Genomic DNA, 24,660 nt, shown 5'->3' on the forward strand with positions numbered 1-24,660 from the left:
GGCTTTACATTATCTTGGCTCCAGTATTCTCAAAATAAAAAAAAATGATTTAGTTGAAAAAAATCCTATTTTAGAAGAAGGTTGACTTAGGCACTATTTATGACACATTTTAAAGTTAAAAGCAATGATCGAATGAGTAAAATAGGATAAAATAATGTTAATATCCTTTAGAAGTCACACATGTGATCATGTGTCTGGGTGTGACTTTGCATGTGCATGCTCCAAAGTGTTCTCAGCATAAAATGCAAAAGGTTTACAGAGGTATCTTTAGCAGTGGTATTTTGATTTTTCAACTTCCCTTGTACAGTTTTCTATGTTTTCCATATTTTCCATCTTGAACAGCATGCATTACCATTGTAGGTTGGAAAGAAATGATGCTTAAAAATGTTCTAGTGGTGTTATGACACTTATTTATGGGTTTTTATGTAACTTTTATTTACAAGTTTTAGGGTAGAGTCCTGAATTGATCCAAAAATGGACAATATTGCATAATACAATCATCTTCAGGAGACAGATCAGAACTCAGATTTTATCTCTCAAATGTCATCAAAGGACTAAGTTATTTTAAGTTCTTCTTCTAACCTATGACATTATATTTATGAAGAGGTATATATTTAAACTAGATTTCTAGAATTGACTAGTCTGTTACTTAGGAAAGCAACACAGTGTGCCAAGCTCTTCTTGCCTTCTTGGAAGGAGAGGCACAATGGTGAGAGCCTGTATAAGTCCACAGATGAAGAGAATCTCCAATATTCAGGGAAGCTGTCATTTATTACCTCCCTGAGAAACTGCTACATCAGCAGCAAGGAGTATCAGGAAAACAATCACATTAAAACATCACTAGAATGATTGACTCAGTGTGCTGAGTATTTAGGAAGAATAAGAAGCAGCAGGGTGAACAGGGAGGGAGAGAAAGAAACAGGGTAGAGGAGGAGCCAGAACTATCAGAGGACTTCTCACCTTTCTTTGGGCTAAACTAAGGATGTTTAAAAGGATCACCTCCTGGGCCCATTTAAGTGATAGAAAAGTTCCATATTTGATGATACACGACACTATTCCAAGCAGAAATATTAATGGCAAGGCATATTAAAACAGACATACGCCGAATGCAGAGGAATTTGGTGTGTCTACAGAACACTGAACAAAGAGAATATTTGGAGTTCTAAAAAAACCCCCAAACGTGTGTTAGCACAGCCAATTTTATTTGTAAAATCCAAAAGATCTTTTAGAAATTTTCATTTATCAGATCACTTTAATAGTTGCCAATGTCAATTGGGGAAAAAATCGTGTCTCCTCTATTGCTGTTTAATGAATCCTCTGGCCACTTGAACATGGAACTTATTTTACCAATTCTTTATGCCCCATTTGGAGCTAAATTTGGACCCTTGCTGTGTCTTTGAGGATATCCTTAAAGGAAAACCTAAGGTTTAATTTTGAGGAAGGAATTAAAAGAAAGCGAAATGAAGTGAGAGCTTAATGATAGCCTGGATAGTTCCATCTTCTAATCATTGTATACCATTCATACATTGAATGCACACCATTCATTTATTCTCGAAACATATGTATTAATTTTCTACAATGAGCAAAGATCCATTTTGGTTCTAGGGCTTTAGTAATAAATCCATGTGGTTACTAGGTCCATTTACTTGACTAACTCTGCTAAAAGGCACAATCTCTACAATTCTGAAGCCCACAAAAACTGTGTGGGCATTCGTGGTTTTGAAGATTTCATTTGCATAGTCCTATTTTTGATGGACGTTGGCTTCTCAGTTAACTAGTTGAGAAGGAAGGATACTCTAATACCTAGAATATTCTGCAAAATTGCTAGAACAATAACTAATATTGAGTAAGGGCTTTGGGAAGCAAAATTGTACACCTACAATAATGTATATTTGAAATGTACATTACTCTACTTGTGTGTAAATAATTCCCCAAAGAAAAATGAATAGCATGAGCCTCACATGGGCCTAGGCTGTGTATTTAATATCTGTAGTAACCCTCACATCTTCTGCAGGCACTATTGTGAGATGCTTTTGATTTTTGTCAGTATGAAAACCAGAGATAAACTGATGTTAAAATACTGGAATGAATCCAACATCACAGTGCTGTGGAGTAGAGTCTACATTTCAACTAAAATTCAGCACTTTTGAAATATACCCTTCCTTTTTTTCAAGAAAAAAAAAGAATATTTATTGAGTATATTGAGGATTAATTCAACTATTTTAAAATTGTGACTTTTTAAACAAGAAAGTATATGACGCCTCAAATGCACACTATGTTTCATGTTTATTTGTTGCATAGCGAAATGCAGAGGTACAAGAAAGACAAGATGGAAAATACAATTAGAGATCCATTCTATAGGCACAAAGGTTGTTATTTGGCCTCCCCTGGAGTGATTGGTGGCATTGGGAATATAATTGGAAGGGCAGAAAGCAATGTTTCAAGGAAATGAAAGCAAACTAATAAAAAACAAAATATAGAAACAAACAAAAACCCAAAGCAGTTTAGAAAACAAACTTTGTTTCAATGTGAATTGCCAAATTCTCTGCATTGGAGACAAAACTCTATTCTACTTACTGTTCTGGCGTCTGTGAGGGGCGACCAGACATGAAGCTTCGACATTCCTCAGGTGCTGAGGATACTTGGCCTTTATCTGCGATGCTTCCTGCCTCCGACCTACACAAAGGGCACAATCCACCAATCACAATGGAGTAGGTCACCACTGTTTAATCTTCCACATGCTCCACAAAGCAAACCATTCACTATTGACAACTTATCTGGTTGTTAAAATTTCTCACCAGGAGTCTGTTTTGTATGGAATTTATAGTTTGCTACTAGACTCATGACCTTATTCCTCACCAGTACAGCAAGCAGAGGCATTAGATGCAAGCAAGATTTTTAGCTTAAGGGCTTTTGATTTTAATTTTTGTAAGAACCGTCTAATATACAGTAGGCATGAAATAAATTCACCATTACTGGAAGGATAAACAACACAGTATTGCGTAGCAGTTTTCCTTGGAGTGTTGGCAATTGAATTCAGGACACTGTACAAGCTAAGTAAGTACTTTAGTAATGAGCTATGTCTCAGCTCAGCAATTTATCTTTTTACTACATCTAGAATACCATTTACTGAACAAAAGAACATGGTGTCAGTAATTGTGTTTTCTTTTCTTGGTTAAAATATAAATGATATAAAAAAGGGACTAAAACAATGATAATGTTTAACATGTAATCAAGAACTATAGAGTGAAATTGGAGTATATGAGCTCATTCCATCTAATAAATAAATAGTCGAGGTTTATTTAGCTCATGGCTCTGGAGGCCTGGGAACCCAAAGGCAGGTGATGATGGCTTCTCACTGTGTTGCTATGGCAAAGAATGGTACAGGACATCACAGAGCAAAACAGTCACCTGTCCATAGCATGCTCAATCTTATGACAAAGCCACTTCCATGATAATCTATGAAAACACTAATCCAGCTATGTGGTCAGTCTCTGTAACCCAATTATCCCAAAGTGTTCGCCTTTAAAAATCACTTATTTTAATACTTCAGTTGGACTTTGTCAGTGATACCAGTCGTACAAGATGCTTTTACCATCCCTACCCCGACTTTGTACCATATCAGGAGAAACATGGACTAGACATGATGATGAAGGGTAACGTTCTTCTGACAGTTAGCAAACACTAATATTCAGAGAGCTCAAGCTGCCAACCTTTTACCACCTGCAGGCTTAGACTCCTGTCCAGTCTCCTCCACCTTTCTCCCTGGGGCTAACTTTTCAGCGCTGTCCAGCAGAGCGCTAAGAGCCACTCTCCTGAAGACATTCCCATGAGCTTCTTTGATAAACTGGACCAGCTGGCGGATGTCACAGTACAGTCCCTGTTTGAAGGCAAGAAGAAGGTTTGGGAGTAGTAAAGATAACCAGAAAGTTGTCTGGTTAGATGTCCTCGGGAGAGGAGCCAATTGCTTGGGCTTTGATGAGCAGTGACGTTACGAAAGGATGACAAAATTCTACTGTAGTAATGGATGTGTTTGTTTCCCCATTTCTCCCACAGGAGAATGCTACCCTTCCTATTCTGTGCAGGAGAGAATGGCTGGCACAGCTTCAGATTCATAGTCAGCTATACCAATTGGAAGACATCAGTCTACACTCTTAAACGCTAGATTCCCATTTTTTCCCTTCTTAATTGTGAGCTCTGAAGAGAACTTTATTTGCCTGAAGAAAAAAAAATGGTAGCCAGAATTTTGTTTAGAATGGAAACCTTAGCCCCTAATCAGCTTCTCCAAGTGGCCTGGATGACTATGGTAAAATGTTAAGTAATTCATTTAGATACTTCTAATGAAGGCTGATTATTCACAGGATGATTAACTTTCCTGGACATACTTAGTAAATTATATGTATGCTGTCGTCACATTGTGTGTGAACATGACCACGAACCTAAGACTGTGCAGAGCAGGCTTTAAGGCCAGTGCACTGGTGGGTCGACATTTAAAAAAATGTCTGTATACTTATTTTTCCTTGAGATACTAAGTTTTCTTCTCAGCACCTGCATCTCTGCCTCCCTTCTTTAAAGCAGTAGTTACCATAGTCTTCGTCTTCGTGGTAAAACAGAATTTAGAAACCTAAAAAATTTCCTTGATATCTTTGTTTTATAAAACCCTAATGCTGTGGGACAATTATGCCCATGATCTTCAGGAAGGCAAAGGAAGGGCCCTTGAGGACAACAGAAGCAGTGTCCATTGCGGTCTATGGGGAGTAGGGCTCCGAGGCCTTCACTCTGCCCTTCATTTGCTTTTCCAAGGAGGAGAAAGCCAGCTAAGAGCAAAGATTCTCTTTTCACCATGGTATGCACAGGCCTACACATCAGCAGAGAGCACTATGGGAAATAACTGTTACCTATGAATGGCTAGCATCTCTGCAGGCTCACTCTGGACACTGCCTGAGACTTTGCAGAGTGGGAAACCTAAGAATGACTCGAATTTGACTTCTATTTATTCTGATGGGATAGCAGTTCAAAGGTAAGTCTATGGGTAACTAAAGAATCTAATATTTCTTCTATGTATGAAGTTGCACAATAAAATTTGTAAGAACTCACATGCACTATCACCAACTCTAAACATCACGCCTAGCCAGGACCAAAAAGACTGTATGAATGGTGTCTGTGTTACACTCAAGGTCCAAGAACATTGCTGGATTACTATTGACCATCAGCAAATGTAAATTCCATTTGGTTTGTGAAAATTATTTTTATCTAAAGTGAACTTTGCATTTTAGAATAATATAAAATAATGTCCTCCATTTAGTAAAACAGTAGATAGGTCCACATGTGTAACTGGGCTCACTTCTATGTAGAAACCATCATCTCTAACAGATGTAGGAGGAATGCTCATTCGGTCCCTAAAGGGCCCTGAATTCACCGATCTGTGCACTGAGTATCTTAAGACATCCTGTTCTTCTTGGAAGGACTTGGACGTTTCATAATAGTTTTTCTTCCCACACTACTTACAACTTCATTTGATTAATTATGACGTGCTTTTATGAAGGGCAGATAAAGATTATAAGGTTCAATTAAAAGAAAGTAAAACAAATTTCAATAGCATATTTGCATGATTTTTTTGTTTGTTTGTTTTGTTTGTTTTGTTTTTTTGAGACAGGGTTTCTCTGTGTAGCTTTGCGCCTTTCCTGGAACTCACTTTGGAGACCAGGCTGGCCTAGAACTCACAGAGATCCGCCTGCCTCTGCCTCCCAAGTGCTGGGATTAAAGGCGTGCGCCACCACCGCCCGGCTGCAAGAATTCTTAAAAGTAAACACAGTTTCAAATAATTCTCGGAGTAACATCCTTTCATATTTCATGAACCTCTAACGTATTTTTATCACCTTATTTCTGAAAGACTAAAAGTACCCGTAATCTTTTTACCATTCTCTACACAAGCCTGTGGGGTGGAGGAGGAAGATAAGTCAATTTGTAGGTAGGACGGAGTGGTTAGGACTCCATGGTGGGTTAGGGGTGACAGTGGAAAAAATGAATACTGTAACTTTAAGACTTCAGCTTTCCTTCCTCCAGGTTACAGTATGAGAGCTTTTCTCAGAACTGAGTCTGAGACCTGCTGTTAGGAAGTGGGGAATGCTTCTCACCAAATTCTCAGGGCTGTGGAGCTCATGTGTGGTTGAGGCACAGCGTGTGATGAGGGACTTGAACATGGCACCAACGATAATGCCCTCCACATTTTGGGCTGTGGATTTGTTGTCCACGGTGGTGAAATTATTTCCAAATCCAGCTTTGTCTGGAATGCAAAGACATACATTAAAGGCAATAAGCTACACAACTGAGGGATGTAAGGAGGGGTTTGGCAGCTAGGACACTGGGAAGGTCTTCATGAAAGTACAGACACTGGTGATTAAAGACACACCCAGGGTAATGATCCCTGGGAAGATTAGAAAAACAGTCTACAATCCTCACTCTATTCTTTTCAAATTTATAAAATGTTGAGTTTAAACTAGATCTGAGAGGGTAGGTTATTCCAGGGGGTCTACAAGTAAGCAACATTTTCTCTTAGTGTGATAGCTGGATAATAAAGAATAGAAAAAACTGCTTCTAAACACACAGATGATTTTTACCATAAATTAGTCAACTCCATTCATGTATCATTTGAGCAATGAATCTATGCCAAGAAGTTATTTATTTCAAAGCTCGACTCAAATTATACATCTGACTCAACTTGGGTTCCAGCTTCTTAATGCGTCTACATTCAGAAGGTCCCCAAAGAGTTCATTTTGTACAAATGTGACTGGTACCTTCTAGTTTCACGCTGCAGCTTAGGCCTCCATACTTCTTTTAAAGCCACTGAACTATAGGTAGGCTGTTGGTCTGTATATTTGCCTAATTTAAATGAACTAAGTCTGTATGTACATATGCCAATTATATCACTACACAATGTTTATGCTAATTGCATTTTCTCTTTTAGTTTATTATGTAAAAAATACCAAACACTACAAGTGGCATGTTGTAGGCTCTCATTTCATACTTGTTGAACTAGTAAATATATTTCCTTATCTTTTGATTTGGGTCTCCATTGTCATACACAGGTCAGATGAGAGACAGAACTACCAAATTCCTATTCAATGAGGTAAATTACCTTGTGAGGACACCATGCGTCAAAAGATAATTTGGAGGCAGCTCTTGTTTTTTTATTACACACAGTCCCACACACATACACGATTACATGGGTGCGGGCATGCATCAGTACTTTTCCTCTCTGAGTTCTAGTCCCAGACATTGAGTGTGTCAGGGAAAGACTACCTGCTTCACCTCACAGTGGCTGGTCTCCGAACTCGGAGGTGGCTTTACTTACTGTCCGTGACTGGTTCCATACAAAATCCTAGCAAAGCATGCAAGAAGTCCACTACATTATTGAGAGAGTCCTTGTTCACATAGTCCCTCATGGTTTGTCGGAACTGCATCTTATCTAGCTTGTATAGCTTAGTGAGGCAGTTCTGGGCCTGCAACAAAGGAAGAAGAGCGAAAAAGTCACAAGTACCAACTTAAGCGCCAGACACCGTTAGTCTGAGACAAAAGTTGCCGGAGGCAAAGACTCCCACCCACTCCTTCATACCGCTGCCAGATTCTCCCCATGCTAGGCCAAGTTATTTGAATAAGAAGTGGGCAGAAGCCAACTAGTCAGGCTGAAGGAGCTTGTATTTGGAAAAACCACTCCTCAGAAAAACTCCTCATAGTTAATGTTCCATGCTGGCCCCGGAAGAACCCAGTCTTTTCACCAAGGTCAAGATTTTAAGATCAGTGAGAATAACTCAAAAAGTAAGATTGAAGTAAGTCATAGAATCGACAGGCCACTCTTAGGAAAACTCAAAGACTGTGTGCAACTGGAAAAAGCATGTAGTTTTCCTGCACAGGCACTTTGAAGTTAGATAGATTTAATGGAGAAATTTACAGAGGAGTAGTGAGTGGAAATCCAGTGGCCTTTTACAGTTTTTGATTAATTAATTATTTTTTTTGAGACAGGACCTCAAGTAACCTATTGTGACTTTGAACTCCTTGTATAGCTGAGGATGACCTTGAACTTCTAATCTTCCTGCATCCTCCTCCTGAATTCTGGGATTACAGATGTATACCATCATCCATCTAACGTGCTACTGTATATTTTACTCAGGGTGTCATGGATGCTGGACAGCCACTCTACCAACTGAGATATAGCCACAGATGTACAGTGACCTCTTACACGGCCAAGAGGGAAAAGGTCTGTGGAACATGTAAGAGGCATAAAATATTATATCCATGTATTATTTGTCCATATTGAAATGTGAAAGAAAGTATGGTATTTAAATAGAATTTGGTCTCATGATATGGTCCTTCTGCTCAAAATAACGGTATATTTCCTATGATCTAGTGAATAACTTTGTCACCTCGAAAAGTAAAAGGGAAAAATTACTACCATCAGCAGCAACAAAGTCACAGACACTGAGAGTAAAGGTTTCAGACAGAATATTCCCATCTACTGGGGACACCAGGAGGCTCTTGGCTTTCTCCTACTATTAACAGATAAGTCTCATTTGCATGGTACTTTGCTGTAAAATATGCATTTCTTGCATGAAAAGGCATCGGGCCTGACTTTATTATTTTCTGATTTCTGTTTATTGCAGCTAAAGAAACTGGGGTCCAAAGAAATCAAGGGTTTTTGTCCAAGCTGATACTGTAAGTTCTGCAGTGGAGTCATTACCAGAAGTCAGGGTCTTGCCTACTAAAGTGCAGTTAGCTCTCCTGGGAAATAGTCTCATTAACACTCAGCCACTGATGGTCTCGAGGAACTATGCTTAGATACCAGCCGCTCATATCAAGGGGTTGAGATGACTGTTACTAGAGTTTTTTTGGTACCTTGAAGAAGGCTGTATGAACAAAAGAGACACAGGAAAGGTCCTGATGATGGGATGGAATGGGAAAATGGTGGAGGTGTCTGGGCTGAGGGAAAGGGTTAAAGGATCCAGAAAGAAGTTACAGATCGGGGAGGCCACCTTGAAGATGGAAAACTTTGCAGTTGGGTGTAGGCATTGAGGGAGGTGATCCCTGAGAACTGGAATCCAATTGATGAGTTTTTACTCGTGACTTAGAAGGAAACATAAGTTGCGCTACTATTTGATGTGATTATGACCCAGGAAAGGTACCTGGACATTTAAAAGGAAAAAATAAATTGTAGAAAAGGAACTTGGAATTCACTGTATAAGCTTTTTGGTATGATCTTGCTATAATCTCTCCATCTGTATCATTGAGAGATTTTTTTTTCATTCTTCTGTTACTATGTTTTATAGGATTTGAAATCAAGAGTTTTTATTCCAGAGAACTTTCAAGTTACCACAACTGAAACAACGTCATGTTTTTGTTGTTTTGTTTTTTATAAATAGATGCTGCTTTGTGATAAAGTGATGTTTACAAGCACTTAAGTACAATGTGATCTACATGGATTTAACTATCATTCCATAAATGATTTGTAAAGATCTTCACTCTAATATTTATAAAGAGAATAAACTTCTGAAGTACAAATTACTTCATGCTCTGTATAAAACACACCAAAAAGGTATAGTTTCATATCTCTGCTGTCGAAGCAACAAGTTTATCTACAATGGTGTGAGAGTTCAATGGGAAATGTCATCTAGCTTAAGGCTCTCCAGACTTTAAAATCCTTATTCTGAATAAACAACCTAATTTTTTCAAGAGATATAAAAAATTAATTTCTGTTCAATAATTTGTATCTACTAATAAATCATTAGATTAATAACCTAAGAAGTGTTAAGGAATTACATATCATAATTTTTGATATTTTTATATTTTCAAGAAATATAAAAGCACTAATCTATGAATTTCTTTTCAATAATTTGAGACTACTAACTAAATTAGATTAATAACCTATGATTATTATGGGTGTTAGAACCATTAGGCTCTTAAAGAATATCACTAGAGTAATGTCTTAAAATACATACATTATATATATATATATAAAACCCAATGGTCTGGTCTGAAGGTGAGATATAATCTTAACTTTTCAAGAAAGACTGCATTTGAAAATTCCATGGTACAGAAACACAGAAATATACAGTTCGTAAACTAGACATTTTTCCTGGGGAAGTTTCTCAAACTTGTGCATATAATATTTATAATGAGTACAGAAGAGGTCTAGAAAGCAATCAGCCAAGAAGCCAGGCTGAAAAGGTAAGTAGAAAATTGGCCAGCCAGTCTCACAGAAACACAAGATATTCTTGGCCAGGTAATGACAGCAACCTCTCTTCTGACCTAATCGGTCCTGCTTTCCATCAATTCAGAAAAACAGAATATAGTTCTCAAAGCCAGATTACACCTCCAGGAAGATGCTTCTTTTTAGTGTTTAAGCTGAATTCTGTGAAATTGTTCTTCTGTACGTGTTTTCGTTAGCCTTGACAGTTTTTATTCATCTTGTAACAGAATTAAAAATATGTATGTGTAAGGACTGATGTAAGAGAAGCTTTTATTGTCTTATTAGTTGTTTTGATTTTTTTAAAAATTTTTTTGGTCTCAAAATCTAGATCTTGGTCAAAATGTCTAAGTTGGGGAATTTAAAAGTTAGCCACTGTGACTATACCTCCCATATATACACATAAACAAAATACTATAACATAATTGAATACAAAAGAAAGAGAAATGGATAAATTAATGGATGGTAGGTGATACATTAAGCAAGAACTCTAGCATGCTAATACTGTATGAACATCTCATGACAAAACCTACGCCAGAGAAAATGGGCTGGCATCAGGTTTTGACGTGATCCTAAACCTCTGCAAAGATATGCCAAAGAGATTTGTGCTCAAATTTGCATCAAATTTCATTTTTAAAAGAATTTTTTCTTATAATTTCAATTCCAATACAGAAATGAGGCAACTAGCCTGGATCAGGCTTGTTGGATGTGGGTTGTTGCTTAAGTCAGAAGGAAAGGTAACACTCGATAGATGCAATTGAAAGCAAGCTGTAACAAACCATGTGCTGTTACTGCAGTCTAATGGCAACCCACATGCAGAGTTTTAAGTTTCATACAGTTCAAAGGAACATGATCTCAGACATATAGAAGTTCAGGAGCATTCTCAAGCAAAGCAGCCAGATGTCTGGCTACTTTTACAGTCCTGTTTTGTCTCAATAAGGGCCACTTTCCATTTCTAAGTAAGAATATCAATGTCTTTGACCTTTTCCTCTAATGTAAAATGCTCCTTTGTTACCCAGGTGATTGAAGGAGCATCTGCACAGACCAACAGATGTTTACTAAGTGTTTGTATCTGTGCAAGGTTCTTTCAAGCTTCTTTCTAGTTGTTCTGATTCTGCACCCTTTTTCCAAATGTTCTGCAATAGGCAGGAGGCAGACCAGTTTTCCCAATTAAACTTTCCTAAGCCTTGGTTTTAGATGTCTTGAGATGCCTTGTGGGAATCCTCTCACTCAAAGATGATATTAATTGCCTATGAAATACAATATTTTCAGGGAACACTGACCCTCATTGTCAAAGGACTCATTCCTCATTGGGAAGCAGAGAAGAAAGAGAGAGAGAAAGAGAGGAAATGGAATCTACTTTAATTCTCTTACATTCTCTCGGAATACCTGGTGTCTCAGACGATCTCCAGAGAGCCCTCGGTGTCCTTCTCCGCAACCATAGGCACATCCCAAAGACTTCACTATTTTGATCAGCATGGTGAGGGCAAGCCTATGGTTGCTTACAGGTATACTTTCATCCTAGTAACCATGGTTGAGAAAGAAAGAGAAGCCTGTTGACCTTGCCACCAAGCTCTTTTTGTACTAGAATTCTATTTTTATAAAATTAATGTGTGTGTTATGGCAATTTAGAAAAAAATTTCAAGAATTCAGACAAACTCACTTTCCCAAAACCTAGCCAATAGAAAGAAACTGCATTCTGAATGTCCTACAATGAATGATACAGAATTTGAATGTGTTTATTACAAGATATACTTTCCCATCCTTGATGGATGATTAAAACTATAAGATAGGCAGAGACAGTGGGCTGATCCACAGTGAACACAAATATGTTTTCTTTGAGATTATCCTTCTCAGTTTCTGATGAAAGCACCTGGCAAAAATAATTATGAGCTCTCTGGAGCTGATCAAAGTCAGGAACTTGGGACTGTTATGGTAATAAGAGCGACAATTTGGAGAATAATACCCCAATTTACACTTCCATCGTATCGCAATATACATAAACAACCACAAACAAAATAGAATGTAGAGAACTCAACAAATATTCAGCTGGACTTTCCTCTGGAGGCTCATGATCCCTGTTTGCTTATGGTGATGTAAGACAATTGCCTAATTAACTAATCTCTTTTGTTTTACCCTTCTGCTTGTGAAATAAGGGTGCTAATGGCTATCCTCTCTTCACCATAGGTTTCCATATACACCAAATGGAATCGTGGAAGAGAATTAAACCACAATCACGAGGGTTTTTTTTTTTCCCATTAGCCACCCTGTTGGGTTGACAAACAATGAATACTGCAATGTGGGTAGGGTGTGAAAGGGCCAGGAGGTTCCAGAGGCATTATCATGCACCTCAACATGGTGAGATGGAACATCTCCTTCTCTAACATCATCCAACTGATCCTCCTCCTGTCTGTAAATTCAGGTAGCAGATGTGGGATGGGACCCTAGAGAGCCACACTTCAGGAATGAAAAGTCTCTGAGCTGACAGAAATGTTGGTGGCTAACCTGCCACAACTGAAGGCCTCCTCTGGGTGCAAAGCTGCCCCTATTGACCATCCAACATCATGGTGTTTACTTGAAGGAACTCTTTCTCCAGTGACTAGTCAGGGCACAAGGTAAGAAGGGGGTTACAAGTCACTTTGGCATCACCTGCTGACTGCTTTGAAGAATCAGCCTGAATCCAAAGAAGGCTCTGAAATTCTGCATTTGCTAAGTCAGAAAAGATTTTTAGTCTGGATCCAAATTTTAACTTCAATATTTAACAACTATGTAATCTCGGGCAAGCTATTAATATTTAGAACCCCGTGCTCTCTAAAAAGGGCACCACACTAACACCCGTCTTGTAGAGATATAGTGAGAGATAACTGACAACATGTGATGTCCACAAAAAGATCAAAACAAACACAGTCTTATTTTTAGGCAGATGTCACTGCTGTCCTCCAGAGTCACTGTGTGCAGGCTAGGTGACTTGAGTGGTGGCTCGGTAAGGAGAGACTAAGACTGAGGAGACTTGTGTCCTCACTGACTCCCCTGGTTCAGCACCTTTGGGTAAACTCAGGAACACCGCAGCTTTCTGCAACAGCACCTTGGCAAAGGTCACAGTGACAGGGGTTTCTTTGGAAGGCTGATTTACATATATTTTAAAATTATTATATGCTCTTTTAAAAGCCTTTCTAGTTCTGAAAACTCTCTGTACACATCCATCCAGACATTATTTCCTTAGGCCTTCAGATGTCCTTGGGAGTTAGGTTGCTTTCCCTGGAGACGTGGAGAAAGATGTATCAAGCTCCAGGCAGAAATCAGAGTTACGAAATGATATTTTAGGCTCTTATTATAGGCCAGTGGCCAATAAAGAAATAGAAATTGGCTTTCCCTTTCTCTCTTGAGTCCCCCACAGCAGGTTGTAAAAGCAGATAAACTCTGATTCCACTGGAAATAACAGATGGTTTTAAGGTAGAATAGACTTCTGTAGATCTGAAAGTCCAATTACAGTTTAGTAAGTATCTACATAATATTTACATCTTGGTGGCTGTTTTGGACATAATAAAGTTTGACCTTAAAATATTCCACATGTGGTAATTTTGGTCAAAATAACACTTATTATATCATGCTATAATATTTAATATAATTATTATGACATTTATTGTAACTAATAATTATATATAGTTGTTTAATTGTAGTTATACAATGATATAATTTAATTAATTGTTTATATAATTGTTAACTAAATATATTTAAGATAATATCCAGACATGACATGATTAAGACAAGAGTAGAAAATTCTAAATAAGAGAGCCAGAACCCAAGAATATTGGAATAGATTTGTGGATCAGATCTCATGAATTTTGGAAAGATATAAGCAAATTGTGAGATGAAGAAATAGAAGGTTAGCAGAGTAAATAGGCACCAGTGAGACTAGAGGAAGAGAAAAAAGTATTATTCATTAATATGTTAATTGCAGAACAGTGTAATCTTTTACTTGTAAATTCGGCATGATATGTAGATTGTCACCTGTTAAAGAATTCTCTGGTTTATTTCAATTTATAAACATCAGTTGGGAGCTAAAACCTCCAACTGAAATTAGTGTAAGTCATATGAATTTTAACGGTGATAATTTGTACCTAAACTTCAAATGCCGGGAAAGAAATTCCTGATAAGTCAAGAGATCCTAAGGCATGATGATAAGTAGCAAGAATGAAATTTGGGAAACAACCAATAATAATCAGATGAAAACCTCCGGGGTATGATGATACATTGGGACTCGAGAGAACTGAGGCTGGGTAGCTGTTTCCATACCAAACACGCCAAAATAACACTGCAAAAAGTCAGACTGCTGGATTTCTGTGTCTGTCAAAATTCAAACACCAAAGCCTTCCCTGTCCATCTGTTGGTATTTGGAGACTGGCTTTGGGAGGTAATTAGAATTAAATGAGGTTAGACATTGGTGTCCGGAGCCAGGGAACATCACGGAGAGACTAGATCTCTCAGGACTTGTTTGCACTTGCAGAGAAGGTCATGTGAGCACACAGTGACTGATCAGTCATCTCCTAGCCCAGAGAATAGGTTGCAGGAAACTCCTGCTCGCACTGGAAACTTGGACTTTCTAGCCTCCAACAATGCAAGAAGTAAATGTCTGTTGATCAGTCTATATATTTTTACAGAGTCTGAACAGATTGCCACTACACTATTAGGCTGGATATGGAAAGTCTTGAAAAAGATCCTATCCTTGCTGTCAAACGGTGAATAGTGAGATGCTACCTTCCAGAAAAAAATTTACCAAGAAAAAAACAACAACAAAAAAACAAAAACAAAAACAAAAAACAACCACCAACCAACAACTTGTTGTTAACAATGTTTTGTTAACAATTATAACATTGCATGGGTGATACCACCAATTTTTGGATTTAGAAGCCAAGTTCATCTAAGTCTCTACAAAAGCCCGCTGAGTACTTCATTAAGAGATTTCTACCAATATTGCTTTCAGATTCTAATCAATAAATATCTTGGAAAATAAACAAGACTACACACACACACATACACACACAAGTATGCACATGTACACACACACATACACACACACACACACACACACACACACACACACACACACACACACACGTTCACCTGCACAGATGGAAAAGAATTCTTGACACCAAACTGCCTGAGGATACAGCAGGTAGTTCAACTATACCTTCTCTTGGTTCTTCTCATTCTTTTCATATGGGCCACCTCCACCTCCTCCACCTCCTCCACCTCCTCCACCTCCTCCTCCATCTCCTCCACCTCCACCTCCTCCTCCTCCATCTCCACCTCCTCCTTCTCCTGCTCCACCATCTCCAGCTCCACTGGCAGAAGGGGCTCCGAACCCACTGGCAGAACTTGAGGACAGGCCTTTGAACTGGAAAGTCCCCTCACTTGGTCTCTTTTCCACAGTCTCGTTTTCCTTGTTTTCACTCTTCTTCCTATTCTTTTCTACACAGGGAACCACACCAAGTTGAAGCAAACACTCCACAATGTTCAGTGCCACATCACAGATTCGTGAGCTGATGTCATGGTTAAGAACAAGATAAACAGCCTTCAGAAGCACCTGCAGAGCACAAAGGTAAACATAGGACAATGAAGTTGTCCACATTCCCTTTTCTAAAAGTTCCTTATCCTATTTAATCCATTTCATTGGGCACTACTAGAAATGGTTATAAATAATTCAAGACATTTAATAGCTCATTAAACTTTCCAGTCTTGCCAAGAAAGAGATAGTTGATGGAAATAATGAAGCATACTGAGTTAATGAAAAAACAACAACAATCATTTGCCCAAATGAACACTTAACTGGCTTTTTAAATACAAAACATTTTAATCCTCTACATTTCCCTTCCCAGAAATAATAAAGAACAAAGGCTTCCTTACACTTATACCACAGGAACATTGACTCCCTCATGATTGTATCATTATTTAACATTCAATTTTAAATGCATAATATTTGCATGTTTAAATTATGATCCTTTATTGATTTTAATATCTTAAATTATTTGCTGAACCTGGTTCCATACAGTGTAATAAAAATGTTGGTAAAATATAATTGTAAACTATAACAACCCTTTCATTGGCTAATGACTACTCAAAACAGGCATTTCCAAGAAGGCAAGCTTAAATCTTTCAAGGACTTCTATTCATTTCCTTCTAGCTTCATGGGAGGTTTATAGTCCTGGTGATTATATAACTAAAGAAAAATAAAAGAACTTCTTACTTTTATTGTAGAAAAACACAGAGGCGTAGTGGAGCACACACAAATGAACTTACATATGTGTATTTGGATTCACTAAGGTTTTAGGTAAAAAATATTCTGAGATAAGATCAAATATAATAAAATACTTGCAAAAAAAGCAAAAGGTACATTTAAGATGGTTGGTATTCTTGTGGAATTTTTATATGGGTTGCTTCTTCATGCTAAGATTCAGCAAATTTGTCTAAGATATCTACATGCCCATGTTATCCAATCTTGTAAAAATTACACTAAACTCTTTCTAGTCTTCATAAGGAAAAGTACTGACACTTACAGAAAGATCCAGCATGCCATTCTTATGGACAAAGTTGTTGGTCCCATCGATATGTTCTGTGTCCTCCAGGTAGCTGTAGTTAATGCAGGAATCTGTGAGGCTGCGTGGCAGGTTTGCGCATGCCAGAGGTTCATGCGGCATCTCTGGGATCGGCACCTGGCTGCAGAGCTTCCTCATGTGTTCGCTGAAAAAGTCTGCATAGCCTACATTGAAGGAGGCCAGAGTGGTGTTGAAGGTCGCAACCGTGATGGTGGAGATCTGCGATCGCACTGGGAAGACAAGAGAAAGATTTCAGTTGCCCTCGTGTGGACCTGACACACCAGTTTGACTGTTGCGCTATTTCTTACATTGTGACCACAATCATAACTTTTAAAGATAATGGACTTATGGTCTCAAAGCTATTCTCAACTGGCATGGAATGCTGTAAAGGCAATCTGAGATCTGACAGATAGCGAAGGTCATAGAAAACTATGTGATCACAAGTATTCTCCTTAAGACTGAAGCTACAATTTAAATTTTATAAGGATGACTTAAGTTGATAACATTATATAGACCTTATTTACTGTTACACAACAGTCCATTGGTATAAACTCATTTATTTGAGATCTTTTCCCTATGAGTTTATAGCTTTTAAATAAACTTCACTTTGTTAAACCAAACATCAGGAACTTGAGAAAGAAACTATTAGGGATGGGGATGGTGAGGATGCTCTGATGTTGACAGAGACAAGAAGGAGATAAGAGAGGCCTGGGGGTGGGATGGGGAGAGTAATCAGAACACACACACACACACACACACACACACACACACACACACAACTGTCAATCAACAAAAATGCATCTCTAAAACTATTTTTATCTACAGTATTGAAGAATAACAAGACAAATTTCTTTTTGTCCATGAGTAATGGCACTTAGATTTGTACTGAACAATAATAGATACCACTGAATACTTATAGGACAGTTTGGGGACAAAGGGAATCAAGGGATGAAGTTCATGCTGCCATGAGAACATACCAATAATGAAAAGGATAAATGATTTTGTTCTGTGTAAAGAGTAAGAAGCTGTGTGGGTACCACCCAGACACACATATTTGCTCCAAATAAACCACCAAGATGATATAGCAGCTGTCAGAAAAATGATCTGGTGGACTTAGAGAGGATAGACTTCCTTCTCACTGATTTGTAGGAGCTGCCTGCCTTGGGGGTATAGCATGGAGGTGGACAAGCAATGAGTCTAGACATTCTCCAGCCTTTGGGCTTGTGATCTTTTAAAATATGTATGACTGCTTTGTCCTTGCTCTCTCCCTGGAGGTATGGTGCTCATCAAGTAGTGTTCAACATCCCCTGCTACTTACTAAAGCTGTGCTAAGAATAGCTAACAAGTAAGTTTCTGAGCCAATTTCTGAAAGGGTGCAGGGTTTTGAAAATATAAGAATGCAGAGAACAATCAACATAGTGTGCTGGATAGTTTATGTCAACTTGTCACAAGCTAAAGTCATCTGAGAGGAAGGGACCTAAATTTTTTTTTAATTTAATTTTATTTTTTTATTTTACAATACTATTCAGTTCTACATAATAACCACAGATTCCCTTGTTCTCTCCCTTCCTGAAGGGACCTAAATTAAGAAAATTTTTCCATAAGGTCAGGCTGTAGGCAAGCCTGTTGGGCATTTTCTTAATTAGTGATTGATGGGGGAGGGTCCAGCCCAATATGGGTGGTGCCATCCCTAGGCTGTTTGTCCTGGGTTCTATAAGAAACAGGCTGAGCAATTCCTGAGGAGAAAACCAGTAAGTAACACTCCTCTATGGCCTTTGCATCAGCTTCTGCCTGTAGGTTACTGCCCCAGAAAAGTTCCTGTTCTGACTTCTTTCTATAGTGAACAGTGACATGGAAGCATAAGCCAAATAAACCCTTTCCTCCCCAAGTTGCTTTTGGTCACAGTATTTCATCACACCATTAAAAATCCTAACTAGGATATGTGGGTGCTAGTTTAAGAACAGGAAGCCATGAAGGAAATCTGCACTCTTTCCCCATCCTGCCAATTGCCTACCATTCATGCTTGACCCACCTTCCTTGACCGTGTTTTCTCCATGGCTGTTGGAGTGGTCTGGCAGGTCGCTCACCAGGGTGTGATGGGAATGGGAGTGTCTGGCACTCAGGCTTTCCATTTCAGTGGCGGCATCTGAGCTGCCCCGCCGGGTCAATTTCCCTGAGATGGACGAGAGTATCACAAGAGGCTTTTAAAATCTAGAAGACTCTGCAGAGAGTTTTTTTTTTCTTTGTTTGTCTGTTTTTTTTTTTTTTTTTTTTGTTCTAGAGGACAGCAATACAGAGGGTATGAAGATGAGCATGAAGCTCAATCAAAATGGCAAGATTTGGACTTGACTGGGGAATAGTCAAGGTCAATATGATTGATGAGACTGTCTGCGACAAGGTCAGCCTCAGTCTAAGACAAGTGTCAGGGACCATCTGTCCCGGCTTGCTGGCTGTCGGCTTCTGATTTGAAGCTTCCCTTCTTAATATGCCACCCAAGGGGGTGGGAGGAATGGGTTCCTATTTCCTTTGCTTTCCTTCTTTTATTAAATGGAAGTTAAGTAGAAGTCTGTCACTAGATGAAAATTAATATACAGAATCCTCTATGGCCATGTTTCTGCATCTATAAGAATCTAAGAAATACGGCTTTTACTGGATAATCATAGAGAAATCTTGCATAATTAATTAAATTATCTGCATTTCTTTGGTTGTGAAAACTCCACATTATTTTAATGCTGGGGTACTTGTATTTGGGTCCAGTGTTCTTGAATAAACTGTTCAAGAAAGACTTAGATTTGGGAGGGATCCTGAGATGCACATTCACAAATAGGTCACTTGGGCTGTGGGCTACTGGGAAGATCTTTGTAGTCACCTAAGATGGTGGTTTGCCAGCCTCCCTTTTCGATGCCTCTCCTGTCATCTCCAAGCCCAGAGAAACTTCCAAATGAGAATGTGCTTCTGGTGGGTGACACATCCAGATGGTCCTCATGCAACAGGAACGGTACACCCATTCTTCTAGGCCGCCTCTTCCCGGTGTGGTGAAATGGAATGGAGCCTTTCCTCTCTCGGTCTTCTTTGCGGCTTTTGAACTGCAAGGATGAGAGATGAAGGCAGACACAGGGCAAAGCAGATGTAAGAGGAAACACAGGAGATGTTTGAGGAAGAGGACATGCAGGGCATCACTGAGTATCATCCAATAAACGGGGAACATGTCACAAGGGTCTTAGTGGAGGGGGCAAAACAAAGCAAAATTCTATACATTCTAGAAGTCTTTCTGCTTAGTGAGTTTGAGCATTTGGTTCTCACAGAGAAAACCCTGAACCATCAGCCATAGCGTCCTTTGGGAACTTGTTAAAAAAACGCAAGCTTGCACCTCAACTTGATATGTCAGGCTTTGTTGACCCCACCATGGGAGGACTTACCCTTTCTTAGGAGTAGACGGGGTGGTATAAAGGGGGTGGGATGGAGGAAATGGGAGGAAAGGAGGAGGAGAAACTGTGGTTGGTATGTAAAATACAAAAACAACAAAATAAAAACCAAAAAACCACAAGCTTGCAGCTTCACCCTCAGACATACCTAACATCTAAAATTCAGAAGGAGAAGCTTGGTGATCTATGACTTAACGAGCCCTGTGGATGCCTTTGATCTCTGATGCACACTAAAGGTCAAGAACCACTGGGACAGAAGATCAGTGTCCCTAGACACCGGTTGGACCTATCTTTCAACTCTACTTTCCAAGTTTGAGGTCCATTGTTCTAGTTGGCAACTTCACTGTTCACAAGGATGGTCAAAGAGGACATCCAACAGACATTGGAACAAGTCTATTATTCATGCCAAAGACGTTCAAGATCAAGGGTAACTCAGAATTTAGAATGGCTTGGAAAGCTTTAAAAACACACCTATGTATGAATCTAGCTTTTAGCTGTCGATTTTGAATACATTATTCTAGGTTCAGGCCCAGGCACTTAGATTTTTTAAAGCACTCAAAAATACCCATTTGCAGCAAGAATAGAAATATATCTCCTTTTCCCGCCTCTCAAATAGTCAATGTTTTTTAGAAGAATGATGGTCAGTGCCTACTGCTCTGTTATTAGTGAAGGAGACACAACTCATTTTTCAGTAATGAGTTGAGCTAATAGACAAGTAAATACTTGTTTCTATGCTCTTCGTGGACATAATTAAACAAATAATTTTGAAAAAGAGAAAACAAAACTGCTACACACACATACACACACGCAAACACCCCCACCCCACATATCATTTTCTAGTTGATTAACTCTACACCATGACAAAGAGAGAGAGAGTGGCAGGTACAGAAGAATGTGAACTTTTTAGATGAAAGTCTTGATTTCTGAGGCTAGTATTAAGCATGAGCAAACTGCCTAACACTACTGTGGGTCAATCTCTGTTCTGAAGAAATTAAAGACTAGACTCTCACTGGATTAAGTAAGCAAAGAATAACCCGACTACAAACCACAGCTCCAGAGAAGCTAGCTAACAAGGAGGACCCAAATAAGGATGCATGGATCGCTCTGGGAAGGGGCAATAGATGAGATCTCCTGAGTAAACTGGGGGTGAGCAGGGCAATAGAGGGTAGAGGATGAAGGATGCGAACATAAGGGAATGGGATGGTCGAGCTGGAACAGGGATACAGTGGGAAAGCAATGAAAGGGATGTATTGATAGAGAGAGACATCATGGGGATAGGGAGAAACCTGGTGCTAGGGAAGTTGCCAGGAATCCACAAGGATGATCCCAGCTTAGATTACTAGCAATAGTGGAGAGGGTACCCGAGCTAGCCTACCCCAGCAATTAGATTGGTGAATACACTAACTGTCATCATAGAGCCTTCATCCAGTAACTGAGGGAAGCAGATGCAGAGATCCACAGCCAAGCACCAGGCAGAGTCCAGTCGGACAGCTCTGGGAGTTCAGTCAAAGAGAGGGAAGAGGGATTCTATGAGAAGGGGCATCAAGATCATGATGGGGAAATCTACAGAGACAACCGAACCAATCTAGTGGGAACTCATGTACTCTAGACCGACAGATGTGGAGCCTGCATGAGACTAGACTAGGTCCTCTGCATAAGTGAGACAGTTGTGTAACTTGGTCTGTTTAAGGGGCTCCTAGCACTGGGATCAGGGTCCATCCCTGGTGCATGAGCTGGCTTTTTGGAGCCCGTTACCTATGGTGGGAGACATTGTACAGGCTTGATGCAGGGGGATGTGCTTGGACCTGCCTCAACTGAATGTACTAGGCTTTGCTGACTCCCTATGGGAGGCCTTACCTTTTTGGAGGAGGGGATAGGGAGTGGGTTGGAGAGGAAGGCTGGGGAGCAGGAGGAGGGATGAGAGGGGGATCTGTGGTTGGTATGTACAATGAATAAAAAGTTTCTTAATAAAGAAAAAAAGAACTACTTGTATAAAGTATTTGATAAATGAAATGGAGCCATAGGAATGAAAAGTAGCATCACTGCACCCCTGCTTTCTCCACTATCACACTGAATAACCAGCATGGGTCTTCATGATAGCTGTGTGGAACATCTAGAATAGGACACTCTCTCTCTCTCTCTCTCTCTCTCTCTCTCTCTCACACACACACACACACACACACACACACACACACACACACTGAGTAACAGAGTCATGTGGTGAGTCACTGTTACACTTAGAAGCTGATATTTTCTCCCTTTTCTACTCCTGCATCCTGTGACAGATCAAGGGACAGTCTGCCCCTCTGTCTTTCTAAATCACCGAGATGCCAAAATGAATACTCACCTTCTTAAAAATGTTCATGCCCAGGTCTGAAGACAGATCTGGGACTGCAGATCTTCGAAGATTGGTCAATGAAACCTTGGAAAAGGCCTCGGGGCTCAGAGATTTTTCTTCTTCATTACACTTCATGGTGAGATCCTTAACAAACAATAAACATAGACTATGACTAGGGACTAAGGTAATTCAAATATTTATTTTATCGAGGTGTCACCTTTTCAATGGCAGTAGGCCTGTTTTGAGAGCCCTAAAATTTTTAACTTGCATGTTTGAACTTCTGGAATCTAGATTGTGCTGTGGCAAAGATATATTTCTTAATAATGTTATTAATCATAACTTCTGTTGCAAATTTTAACAGAGACCATTTAGCCACAGATCCAAAGTACTAAGAAAAAAGGAGGAGATATATATTTTTAATATATAAAATATTTTTCAAATGATATATTTTGATCATTTTCCCCTTTTCCAAACTTACCCAGATCTTTCCAACATGAGAGTTTTTCTGGTAATAACTCATTAAAGGAGATGCTAACTGTGGGAGGATGTCTACGACCAAAGAAGTGCTTATCTTTAGAATGTGCAGGAAAACATTTTCAGAAACAACCTACTCAAGTTTAACTACAACCAAATAGCTGGAATGTTCTTCACGCTAATCATTTCTCTATATTTTCACCTTGTGGAGATGATGAGAAAGATGGGAAGAACAAGTGCTTCCTGATAAGTGGGCATCATTGATCAGAATACAACCTTCATAGGAATGTTACCACATCAGGGTGCACTCGGGTTAGTTTTCTCAATATTCATGATAAATTGTAAGCCTGAGTATCAAAAAGTAATATTCCCAATGGTAGCTTTGAGATGCTTAAGATGTTGAGTTGGGCAAAAAATGTTTAATGACATTTTATAAAATGCTAATTTCCTGCTTTATGATATTTAATTATGAGGCTGCATGTCAGATCCCTATTCTAACTATTTCTCTAAATTTTCCTAGAACAGCCTGTTTCCAATGTTCTGGTTAAACAAAGGCTTATACTAAAGTATATGTTAAAAAGGTCTATTTCTGTCAATGGTAAATAGAGATCTGAAGAATAGCCAAAGGTTCTGGCCAGGCAAAAGAAGAAAAGAACATTGACAAAAGAGTTAGTCACCCACCAAGCTATAGTTACGGGAATGCACAATTACTTGAAGCCAGAAGGGGAAGAGAGAACATGTTACAGCTGATGTTGCTAGCACAAGTGACAAGGAACCAGGTTTGTCTTACTTGGGTCTTGTGGGTGTTCACTAGTGAGGGAGCTGCTGCCACCATGGAGCTGCTTCTGGGCCTGGGCAGGAGAGGGATATCTGGATCTGGGGTCTTCTCTGGCTTCTCTTCCAGCATATGTCGCAGCCTTTGCAGGTAGTACATCAGGGACCACTGAGTGCCTTCCTCAGACCAGTGGGGCTGGAGGAGGCAGCGGAGAACAGCCACATCGAAGTAGGTGGCATAGCGTGACCTCTGGCATGGTGGTATCACAAGAGAGGCCCTGCTCCCAGTGACAGAGGAAAGATAACCATACTTTCATCAAGTTTCCCAAGGGGGAACGCAATCTAGCCGCAGGCTCTACTTTTTTACTTATTCATTTTTTTGCTTTATTATTACTTTACTACATTCATTATTTTACTTCATTCATTCACTCATCTCTTGCATGGTTCACTCTTATGACTTCCTAACTAGTCTAGTGTATTCCACTTTTGTTAAGCATTTCTTAAAAGTAGAAACATTGAGAGTTTTGAAGGAGGGGTAAGAAATTAGCAACGTAAAGTAAGGTTGGCTCACAAATTGGTATTTTAAGTTAAAGGAAAGAATGCCTGTAAAGGTTTTGATTTAAAAAAAAAAAGAAGAATGAGTTGAGTGTGAGCATCATATATGGGTGGTAGAGATGATGAGTAATTTGGGCGGTGGGCAATGAGGATAGCCAGAGACAAAGAAACTAATGAGATTTGAGTCATTTTGTTTCCTAAGTGATCAGGTTTGACTACAATAAAAGCAGGGAAAAATATTTGTCTTCCTTACTTGTC

The 24,660-nt window shown here is 39.2% G+C and overlaps 1 protein-coding gene across 7 annotated transcripts in view; it reads right to left on the minus strand.

Annotated features, from left to right (window-relative positions):
- The window catches only part of Unc80 (unc-80 homolog, NALCN channel complex subunit), a 180,556-nt gene that overhangs the window by 125,589 nt on the left and 30,307 nt on the right, over nucleotides 1-24,660 (minus strand). For 6 of the 7 annotated variants that reach the window (XM_028870069.2, XM_037210309.1, XM_028870068.2 and 3 more), the window contains exons 8-18: nucleotides 23,864-24,125; nucleotides 22,609-22,743; nucleotides 19,706-19,922; nucleotides 18,869-19,009; nucleotides 16,798-17,066; nucleotides 15,432-15,827; nucleotides 11,615-11,761; nucleotides 7,355-7,502; nucleotides 6,138-6,286; nucleotides 3,714-3,880; nucleotides 2,578-2,676 (exon numbers count right to left, since the gene is read on the minus strand). In XM_028870069.2, coding sequence (XP_028725902.1) covers nucleotides 2,578-2,676; nucleotides 3,714-3,880; nucleotides 6,138-6,286; nucleotides 7,355-7,502; nucleotides 11,615-11,761; nucleotides 15,432-15,827; nucleotides 16,798-17,066; nucleotides 18,869-19,009; nucleotides 19,706-19,922; nucleotides 22,609-22,743; nucleotides 23,864-24,125 — 2,130 coding nt within the window. The remainder of the gene's footprint in view (nucleotides 1-2,577; nucleotides 2,677-3,713; nucleotides 3,881-6,137; nucleotides 6,287-7,354; nucleotides 7,503-11,614; nucleotides 11,762-15,431; nucleotides 15,828-16,797; nucleotides 17,067-18,868; nucleotides 19,010-19,705; nucleotides 19,923-22,608; nucleotides 22,744-23,863; nucleotides 24,126-24,660) is intronic. The other variant, XM_028870072.2, reaches the window with a different exon arrangement.

This window comes from Peromyscus leucopus, chromosome 13, assembly GCF_004664715.2.
Source record: "Peromyscus leucopus breed LL Stock chromosome 13, UCI_PerLeu_2.1, whole genome shotgun sequence".
Taxonomy (NCBI): Eukaryota; Metazoa; Chordata; class Mammalia; order Rodentia; family Cricetidae; genus Peromyscus; species Peromyscus leucopus.